The sequence below is a fragment of the Hibiscus syriacus genome, unplaced genomic scaffold (genome assembly GCF_006381635.1).
Source record: "Hibiscus syriacus cultivar Baekdansim isolate YM2019G1 unplaced genomic scaffold, ASM638163v2 tig00110013_pilon, whole genome shotgun sequence".
In the NCBI taxonomy this organism is placed as follows: Eukaryota; Viridiplantae; Streptophyta; class Magnoliopsida; order Malvales; family Malvaceae; genus Hibiscus; species Hibiscus syriacus.
The window spans coordinates 1,231,875-1,242,753 of NW_024062563.1; the positions used below are offsets into that span (position 1 = coordinate 1,231,875).

Below are 10,879 nucleotides of genomic sequence, written 5' to 3' on the forward strand. Positions count from 1 at the left end.
ACTATGTCAGAACCACATAATTCAAGCTGGATTTTTAAGCGTATTCTGAAAATACGAATCATAGCCAGAACGTTGTTACTTTCTTCTGCATCTAACACCACGCAAATTTGGAACGAGATTCGGCCTAAAAATAGTAAAGTCTCTTGGCATAACTTGATATGGTTTTCTCTCCATGTCCCGAAACATAGTATTATTTCTTAGATGATCATTCTGAATCGTCTTCCAACCAAGGACAGATTACATCGATTCAGGATTATTTCTAATGCTGATTGTATCTTCTGTCATGAGGAAATTGAAACAAGAGACCATCTATTTTGCACTTGCAGGTACACAACTTCTATCTGGAATTCTCTGCTCCTTCTGTCCGGGTTTAATTTGTCTTTCTCCTCTTGGTCCAGCTTGCTGGAATGGGCAGCTACCTCATGGAAGGGAAAGTCCTTGATTTCAACTATTTTGAGACTCTCATGGCGTGGGTTTAATTATACTATTTGGGAGGAAAGAAATCGAAGGATCTTTACGGGGAAAAGCCGAAGCACTGCTGAAATCATCAACAATGTTAAGAGGATTGTTGGGATTGTTCTAAGTAATAGGTCCATTAATAGAAATGATAGAATAAATTTAGCTTTATGTAGCAATTGGGGTATAGTTTAATTTTGTATGTACATAGGTTCCCCATTCTTTTGAAACTCTGATTGTATTGTTTTGTAGCAAGTTTCTGCTATTTTGGGTAATAAAGCTTAATTATCCAAAAAAAAAAAGAGAGGGTGCGTGGAACATTCCTCTAACATGGAAGGAAAGAAACCGACTACATTTCCAGAAGGTGTACGCTCTAGAAGCAAAGTTGGCGAGCCACTTGTGAGGCTGAAGGTTGAAGACCGAATATTTATTGTTTTGTTTTGGATATTTAGTTCATTGGTAGGCATTACTTCCTCGAGTGCACAAGTAAAAATCTACCTGGTGTACTATTCGAGTTCTACTCGGCTCATTTACAACCCGGGTACTATTTGAGTTCGACTTGTTTTATTTACAACCCTAAGTCGAGGTCAAAAAAGCATTGAGGAAGTGCAATAACTAGCCACCAACATCAGACAAAAAAGCATTCCAATTATGAATAATAGTATTATATTAATATTTACAATTAGATTAAAAGTATATGTAATAAATTGCTTGAAAATGGAAGAAATAATCAATGAGGTAAAAGTGAAGCAGGTGGCAAAATTCTAGTCTCTTTATTTACAGTATCTATTCTACCAGAACTGAAGAGCATTTCCAGGGATGCACTGTCATTCCCATGTATGAAGAACATTCTACGCATGCCCAAACCTGAGGAGACTTCCATTCAAATCCATCAGTGCAAAGAGAAACGAGTGGAAAGAGCTGCATTGGAAGGATGAATATACTCGAAATGCTTTCTTTCCTTCCCTGCTTAACTGCACAAGTAATCTTACCTTCACCATTGTCGTTGTTCTTCGATTCACTCTGCACGTTTGCTTTCAGAAGTAAACTTTTTTTATCCTCCGACATGGTTGATATGGTTGTCCGAACAAGAGAACCCTCAGCAAGAACAATCACCCATTGTTCTAAGCAGATTGTCAAAGTGATTAGGCCATGAGTGTGAAATATGAGAGGGCATTACAATACAATGAACTACTGATTTCTCGAGGAAAAAAAAATCTTTTACTTGGTAGATTTTTGACAAAAGCTCCGTATTCAACACTGGATCAGAGCAAAGAACAAAATGAATACAGTTCAGTGGTACTTGCAAGCTTCTATCAAACATCTCTACATAAAAAGTTCGAAATGAAACCTGATATACAAGAATAAGATTCTAAATTCCAAAGGCAACACCAGCTTCTGGACTCGGAATTTCATATCCGAAACCTAATGAAACCTGTTGATAGGGTCTTTAGCCATGAAAAGCCAAAGCTTTACTGTAAACTATAACCCCAGCAAAGCAAACCAGTTCCAAAAAAATATCAAACTACACTAACAAAGCAAATCAATTAAGATTCTTTTTCTATATTCCAGACATAGAAGCAAATAGGCACGAGCACATGTGTTAGAGAGATGAAATTATAAAATTCTAAAGATTTTCTCGTTTAGAGATGGAGCAGCAGTGGGAAAGAATCCTTGCGCTGCTAAGTATATGGATCTTCTATCTAGCATCCAATGCATTGTTAATTCTGCTTAAAACTTAAGGTGGAAAAAAACATAAGTTTTCCTTAAAAAGAATAGTAATAATAAAGTGAAGCTATAAAGTACAGAAACGAAAGAGGGTAATCACAAGTTTACAAGATATTGAAACCCTAAAATAATCTCAAAACAACTCTAAAAATGCATCTTCTCAAATTACCAAAAAAGAAAAGAAACTGTCAACAGCATCCAATTTCATTAAAAAATTGCGTTTTCAATTCACTTTTCTAATGGTGGACCTAATTGTTAGCTTTTGTTTCTCTTTTCTCTACACCAGTGGTCTCAAAACTGTTAAAAACACTAACTTCTGCAGTACAAACTCATATGCAGATAGCTTGCCTTTTGCCTTCACAACAACTTGACTCTCCTTGCTTTGGACCCATGGATCAATTTTCTCACGTCCTTTTTAATCGACAAAAAAGCACAGACTACAGAAACCATCAACGTCGGGTACATTCGGATAGATTCTGTGCGGAACATGCATTGAAATTGTCCCAGGATGTTTTCTCTAAGAAAGCCCCATATGATAAGCATTGTCCCAAAGAGGCTCATCCTTCCTCGCCTCGACAGACCTACAAAAGCTCCCACCACAGACAAGTAGCTTCCTGCAACAATCTGATGTAGTCCAAAACTTGAAATATTAGTGGTTACCTAACTACAGGTTAATCAAAGCAATGCATACGAGTCATGAACCAACCTCAAGGCGCTGGAGATCGGATACTGCAGTCGATTTCCTCGAACTGGGGGAGTTATATAAGCTGAGCAATTTGCTGTAACTTGGAAGAGTTTTGTTATTTATAACGCCATTGACAACTGCCCCTGGATATAGAAGGACCTTAACTACATGTGTAGGGAAGAGTTCAGTGGCAATCAACTGGGAGGATGTTATCTCAATGGGAGTTTTGCAGATTCCAAATCTACATTGTACCCTGTAGAGTTAGACCATAAATATCAACAAATACTCTGGTTTGGGGCATATTTTGGCAAAATCCCAAGCATATTTTATCAGCATGCAAGAAGAGAAAACAAAGTAAAAATATCAGAGTTCCTAGCAATAATGTATAAGCAAACGAACACTATCGGCGGGAACTTTTTTTTTTATAATGTTTTTACGTTCTGGGAAAGTATAGAAGCCACCAATGCATCATTGTAAAAGGTGAAAACAAGCAGGTGGGGGTGAAAAGTGAAAACTTACCTGAAAAGAGGGATTTGGAAGATTATGAAGAGGAAATACATGAGAGAAGCAATGGAGGAAATGGAGGTTGCCCATTTCTTTGCAGAAGCCATTGGTGATTGAAACATTCAGAGAAGCTCTCCCACGAAATGGGAAGGAAAAAGAAAAGAAAAGAACAAGAACTGCAGGGAGGAAATAGGGGAGATCTTGAGATGGTATGAAGCAAATGAAAATTATTGTGGTAAAACTTCTATTTTGAGGGGTGGAAATCATGGGGTTATTTTGTTCACATTCCTACATTTCCATTTTGTTGTACATTTGGTCTCCATTTCAATGTCATTAAATCAAGAAATTCAACAAGTATGGGTGCATTTACACTAGAACTGATAAAAACATAATTACATGAATGAAAAATTACAACAACATATTAACGTATAAGATATTAATATATCTTAAAATCCATCAAATGATTTTAATGATTAAATGAAGTTTTTTTATTTTTTATTTTCAAAGATCTTAGATTTGAACAGAGATATTTATTTATTGTTAATAATTAAAAAAAATTTAAACAAATACAATCTTATAATCATCCAAATTATTAAAAAATATATATTAGACAATTTTTAAGATAACCATAAAAAAATCTCTTTCATATATTTGAATTTGGATATATCTCACAATTACAATAATGGATGTCAGCTACATCATAAATTTTAACGTCAGTGGCTATCCATGTTAGTGTTGGCCCTCAAAATCATCATTTATGAATACAAGTCGTAGTTTTGGTTAAAGAGATAATGACTATCCAGAATTAATTTCGTATTGCTTTCAAAAGTTTCAACGTTAAACCACTCCTCTAGCAATTTTGGTTGCCTTTCAGCAAAGGATTGTTTATGTTCGTGAGCTATTCAAGTCAAGTATTAAGATACTTGAAGTCAAGGACAAATGCACTAAGTTAGGGTGAGTAAAATTAGATTTGACTTGAAAAATTGATTTTTTTATTCAACTCAATTCGAAAAAACTCGACTCTAATTGAGTTCGAATTATAATTTCATAAACTCATCTCGAAAATTTTTTAAATTCAAATAGATTTGTAAACTACAACTCGAATAACTCAAAATTTTTATTAATTAATAGATTAATTTTCAAGTTTAAATCGAAGTTTGAGTTGAGTCACCCAACTTTATATTAGCTGACCCTTATTCCCATATGTAATAGGATAAGAGGAGGTAAGATAATAGGCTACCCCTAACACCAGGTATGATATATGTAAATCACATATGAAAAATACAAAAAATGTATATATGTTGTATATGATTATAAAATATCATTTAAATTAGAATTAAATAATTTTATAACATTATAAATATTTATAATTAAATTTAAATAGAAATTTGAAAATTTAACTCAACTTGAAAAAATTTCAAATCAAATCTGAGTTAAAAATAAGACTCATCAACTCGAATAACTCAAAAAAATTTAACTCGACTCGATCGAACGCTCACCTCTACACTAAGCCTCATTATTTTAGAAACATAGTTAAATTTAATTTAATGTATTAAGAAAAAAAATTCATACCCATTATTAAAAAAAAATTAAAATTTTGAGCTTCAGGACCTGTCACTGCTTGAAGTAAATTCGCTCGATAAGTAACTTTTCTCGAGCGCAAGCTCATTGAAAGCTGCATTACAATGGCAACCAACTGGTGTTGAATGCTATGAAGGATCTCAGAGAACCAAATTTAAGGAAAATGATTGCACAAAGTCGCTTATAAGAACAACATTGAAAGAGATTTGAATCATCCTTGGCTTACTCTGGTGGAGAACTCTGTATTAAAACAGTTTCTATGATATGAGATTCCTCAGCTAGTAAAGATAGTGCAGTTGCAGTGCCAAACTGCAGTTTGCAAAGCAGCAGGATAAAAGATAATAAAACTTGTTTCTTGGTAGTCTTTCAAACCCCTTATTGATACTCACTAGTTATGATTAAAACCAATTGCCATGAAAGAATCTAGATAACTTCATTGTCATCATCTATAAGGGAAAAAAGGGGAAAAAGACGAGTTGCATCCTTTTTTTCTTCTTGCTCAAGTTGTATCAGTCTTGGCAAGACCTATAATGCACATATAAACATTGAACAAACAAGCAAGGTAATGGGATAACACTTTAATGGCTGCTGAATAGATACAAGCATGAAACATCTTTATCCTAGAGAAGGGGGAGAAGACATCATAGATGTACCTCTTCCAGGTTCATCCTGTCAACTCCTCCATTAAACCCTGTTGATAAAAGGAAATTAATGAGAAGTCAGTAAAGATTTAGCAGTCCCTTGTCATGATCCCAGAAAAGCTAACTGGAAAACACCACTAACCCGTGCAATGTATTGCTCGACATCAGTTCGTTTGAGAAAGTGCATCGAGTGACGAGCAAAATTGGCAGATTTATCGCTGAGAATTATTCCACTACCTAAATCTTCAAGCACCCTTACCTTGATGTAGGGATCTTTTGGAGGCACCATATCCTGACAAACCAAGACCATTGGCCATTGCAATCTAGTTAACAGTGACAGATGCTTTATAATGCTATCTGAGCGAGAATAAAATCTGTATGGTGGAAGACCAATCAATTCCTGTTTAACTACACTGCAGTTACTTGCTCAAATACAGTTTAAGGCTTATCAGTTCTATGTAACATCAAGCCACCAACAACAGAATCATATTCTAAAGGGCTCTGCTTTTAAGTTTAATCAAAGGTTTGCATTGAGATAACCCTAGAATTAGTTCTTACAAGTGTTTAATTCATAAGAGAAGCCCTTACCACATTCACATCAAGGCTCAGTTGTGACATGTATAATTTCAAAGACTTAGAATGATCTTTGAAATAATGTTCCTCCGAGTCACTGAACTTCTCCTGAATTTCACGTGGAAGTTCATGAAGCAACCCTACCTTCCACGCCAAATCTCTTATAATTTCTGCACGATTGTACCTGTATAAAAATTAGCAGGTGATGGTAAGAAACCGCATCTTAACATGTAAACTAGCAAGAATAAGTTTCTTGTGGAAATGGCAACAAAATGAGCAAGAAACTCACACATATGCCATTAGGCAACGCTTGTTGCGAATTAGAGAAATGTGGTGGATGAGTGCTCCATAGTGGTCTGCATTTTTGGCTGTTTGGACTTCCAGTCCCTCCTCTTGCATTTTCCTATATAGCATATATGACGTTCATTTGGTACAAAACTCTAAACCGAGCCAAACTCCCCAAAATAAAATAAATAAGGCATCTTAAGGAGTGCACTGTACAGTCAGAGTATAACAAAAACTTTGGAGAGAATATTTGATTGCTGCCACTTTTCGACCTCAAGCTCTAGTACAATTCATATGCACAACCTACTGCAATTAATATGCATAGAATTGCAAATAAAGTTAAACTTAAAAATCTACAGGTTAACACAAATGCTTCATTAAAGTTCTAGCTACCCTCAATGTTACCATTTGATATCCATTTTTTAAGGAAGTTCCAAAATATACATAATTAAACCTCTAGGAGGTGCTAGGAAACACTTGGAGCATAGAGATTAACTCAGATGCCGGTCCATTGACTAAGAATTGACAAAGCAGCAGCACCAAGTTTCAGGAGATATAGTTACAAGAAGAGGGGAAAGAGGAAGGACAAACAAAACAAAAGGTTTAAGAAGCAAAATAGCACAAGGAATTACCTTATTAGTGATTGAAATGCATTATGATGCTCATTACATTCTTCAATTACTCGCTCAAACAACTCATTCTGCAATATCACATCCCATAAAACAATAAATAAAAACACCCAGCACACATCAACTTAAACACAGCTTTGGCATCATATCAAGAAGGGGAAAAAGGTGGATGCATTCTAAAATTGAAACCTTTTCAAGGAAAATCAACGTGCAAAATTATAAACACAAGTATTCTCTCAGTATTTCAAGTAGCTAACATAAAATGTTCTCAAATTTTGAGCTTTAGTGCTGGTAGGGAGCGTCAGTATGCACCAAAAAAAACTGGAATTTACACTGAATGAGTAAAGAACATATATGATACTAAATTGCTAAGAATTTTCAATATAAAAAACTTAACCCTCAAGGATCTTACAGAATTAACGGTACTTTGGGAAAAAACAACCAATCTTCAGATATATTAGAACTTAAGCAAATAGTACAATGATAGACACCTAGGTTCAAAGAGAAGCAATGAATCCACCAAGCAGTTTTCCAATAATATCATAACAACTAAATTGTTCATCTTTGAAGCATTTAAATGTAAAATAAAAAGAGATTTCCGCATAAAAGTGCGCAAGCCAGTAGCCTTACGTTGAAAATATTGAGATGCCCTTTTTCACCACTGCTAAACTCTTTCACCAGCTCATATGCCTTTCTTCCGTGCATTTTCTGACGATATAAAAGTCCACCCTTACAATTATATACTTTACCTTCAAAACCACAACTTTCTTTGAGACATTTCACCGAACTCCTTGCACATTTCCCACCACTTTAAGCTATATATAAAATGGAGTAGTTATCTAAAAGTCTGGAAAACAATAAAAACTGGTTTATGTAGGAAATGGGGTTTAGGGGTTTTCGGGAGATGAGAAAGTGAAAGAAAGTGAAGACAAATACAAAGTTCTCTTTGGATCTACATTTAGCGGGTGGAGATTTTGGCGTGTGATTTTTTAATTTTTAAATTTAGCGCCAGTGGGGGCGTTTTTCACTTTGTGCTTTAATATGTTTTGGGCCTATTGTTAATACATTGATCGGGCAAAATTTGCCCAATACAGCAATGGGAGAAAATAATTAGCCCAATAGGGCATGTAAGAGTTTATTTTGGGATCTACGGTATTTGTAATAGTGTTTCTTATCTCATCATGTCTAGGTGACGAGTTTCGGTAGAAAAAATATTTTATTCAACTGATTTGTCTGTTAAAAATGTTTTTTTAATATTTTCTAATATGAAGTGTTTTTTAAAATGAAAAAATAAAACTTGTCATACTGAGATGATGAGTTTCGTCTATCATGATGAGGTTTTATTTAGTACAAAGTATTAAATAGTGTGATTGAGCACTGAAATGAAGTGACATATCATTGAAAAGTTCAGGATATTGTAATAGATTTTGTTTATAAAAATATTACATCAAACCCTAAACCATAAAACATTATATTAGTATTATCAATCAATCGAAATAACCACAAAATCAAATATTGGTTCAACACATTACATTTATGAGATAAAAACAATGAACCATAAATATTACATTAAGAAGATAAAGCAACAAACTCAACACATTACTTTAAGGACATAAATACCACAAACCTTACACACACCTTAAATAGTAAATAAAATCATAAACATACGACTATTTTTATGATGTTTTAATCATCATAATCAATAGACTCATCAGAAGTAATATTTAGTTCTTCAATTCTCCATGATTTTTCTTGTTGTCGTTCACATACAAATTGGAACCATGTTTTCGGTCTTCATCATCTATCTTTGTTTCTTCATCATTTTTCTTAGTTTGGGATATTCCAGCTGGAAGCAGCCAACAAGGTCGACATTCTTGATTAGATGAAACCTCGTGCATGATAGTAGCAATTTATAATATAATGAAGATACTCTTCTATTACTTCCGAGTTAACCTTTTCTTTTTATTTTCAATATCAACTAGTTTAGTTGAATGTTCTTTTAAATACATGCTTAAATATTTGCAATCATAAAAAACAATTAATAATAGTCATGTTAGGAAAAAAGTCAAGCTTTGGAAATGAAAGACTCAAATTTTTTTAGATGTTTTTTTGCTTCAAATGAGTAAAGTAGCTTTTAGCTCACACATATTTATAAGCCCTCATGAAGTGCTTCCTGTAGGACGAGCTGATATAACAAAAAATAGGATGTTTTTGTCATTGTATATTAAATGGTGTATGAGAAAATGAAGTTTTTTATTTTCTGAAATGAAGTGATATATTACTGAAAAATTTCTAAAATAAAGTGATATTTCAATGAAAAGTTTCTGAAGTGAAGTAATTGGAAACTGAAAAGTTTTTGTCATTATTTATTAAATGGTGTATGAAAAAATGACGTATTAAATGGTCATTGATGATAACTCGTTTTTTAAAAGTTACTGAAACAAAGTGATATATCACTGAAAAGTTTCTGAAGTGAAGTAATTATGCACTGAAAAGTTTGTCATTGTGTATTAAATGGTGTATGAGAAAATGATTTTTTTTAAATGAAGTGATATATCACTGAAAAGTTTCTAAAGTGAAGTAATTGGACACTGAAAAGTTCTCGTCATTGTTTATTAAATGGTGTATGAGAAAAGGACATTTTTTTATGAAATGAAGTGAAATATCACTAAAACGTTTATGAAACAATGTGATATATCACTGAAAAGTTTCTTTCACCGAATTGAATGGTCATTGATGATAGCTTGTTTTTCTTTTAAATTTGCTTATGCTATGTGAATCTTCACAAAACTTATGCTTTCTACAACTTCATTAAACCACCAGAAACTTTTCTAAAGAAATGGCTAACAAATTTTTCACAGTTGTTCATTTAAATGGCCAAATTATACAAACTGATGATGTGTTGTGTTTACGTCATAGAGGCTCGCGCAACATGATATTCCCTGTAGATGTATCTTATTTCCAAATGAAACAGAAAATTGAAAGAAAACTTAGAGCTTTCGTTTCATGTTTGAGTTATCAACACATAATTTCAGAGACTCCACTCATATATAGAGGTATCTAGTTTGATGATGATGATGATGTTGATTTGATGGTTGGACTGTATCAATCTTCAAATAGTCAAATAATCGAGATATACGCTAAAATGATAAATGTTGCAGATATTTCTACCTCATCAACAGTTGTGTTCGTCACTGAAGAAGCATGACCAACAATATATGATAATGTTGTTGGTCGATTCGATGAAAGCCTTGCTGAATTTTGCGATGATGATGAAATTTTTGTTTTAATGATAGTATAGGATGACACACCAATAATTGATGATTCTGATATCGCTTAGGATGCTTTAAAGGGATAAGGTTTTGATGTTGAGGGTAATGTTTGTGTAACGCATCGAATCCCGGGATAAGATTTTCAGGCTAACCCAAGAAGGACTTTAGATAAGTTCATTAGTTATAGAGAGCCTAGGTTTAAGAATTTTTGTGTTTGGGCTTGGGTTGAGCCCATTAAGCCATGAGAAAGGGTGTCTTTAATCATGAATCAAATGTAGAGTAACCAAATGAGAAAATGACCCATTTTTCAAACCAAGGATGAATTTCCTTAATTGTTGATAGTATCACCGTCTGAATTTTCTTCTCTCTTTCACCTCAATACTTGTCTCTTCTTCTCTACTTTTTGTCTATCTTCTTTTTCCTCAAGAGCTAATAAAAAGTTATAAGCTTTAAAAAGTAAAAGCACCCTTTAATAATTCCAAGGTAAGAACCACACTCCATGTCCAAGCTATCATTTGCAAGTTT

The 10,879-nt window shown here is 33.7% G+C and overlaps 1 protein-coding gene across 1 annotated transcript; it reads right to left on the minus strand.

Moving 5' to 3' along the window:
• Window positions 1–5,500: 5,500 nt before the first annotated feature.
• LOC120212334 (DNA replication complex GINS protein PSF1-like) lies at window positions 5,501–7,965 on the minus strand. Its single transcript, XM_039210682.1, has 6 exons — window positions 7,713–7,965; window positions 7,086–7,153; window positions 6,458–6,571; window positions 6,184–6,352; window positions 5,738–5,887; window positions 5,501–5,645 (listed from the first exon to the last, which is right to left on the minus strand). Exons 1-6 carry the CDS (start codon window positions 7,785–7,787, stop codon window positions 5,619–5,621), a joined length of 603 nt encoding a protein of 200 aa, XP_039066613.1. The 5' UTR covers window positions 7,788–7,965; the 3' UTR covers window positions 5,501–5,618.
• Between the last annotated feature and the right edge of the window lie 2,914 nt (window positions 7,966–10,879).

Excerpts from the sequence above, each read along its gene's own strand:
- LOC120212334 (XM_039210682.1), bottom strand. The coding sequence starts at position 7,787 with ATGCACGGAAGAAAGGCATATGAGCTGGTGAAAGAGTTTAGCAGTGGT. Across the intron at positions 6,572-7,085 it reads GCATTTCAATCACTAATAAG|GAAAATGCAAGAGGAGGGAC; the intron begins GTAATTCCTTGT and ends TATGCTATATAG. Across the intron at positions 6,353-6,457 it reads CGTTGCCTAATGGCATATGT|GTACAATCGTGCAGAAATTA; the intron begins GTGAGTTTCTTG and ends ATTTTTATACAG.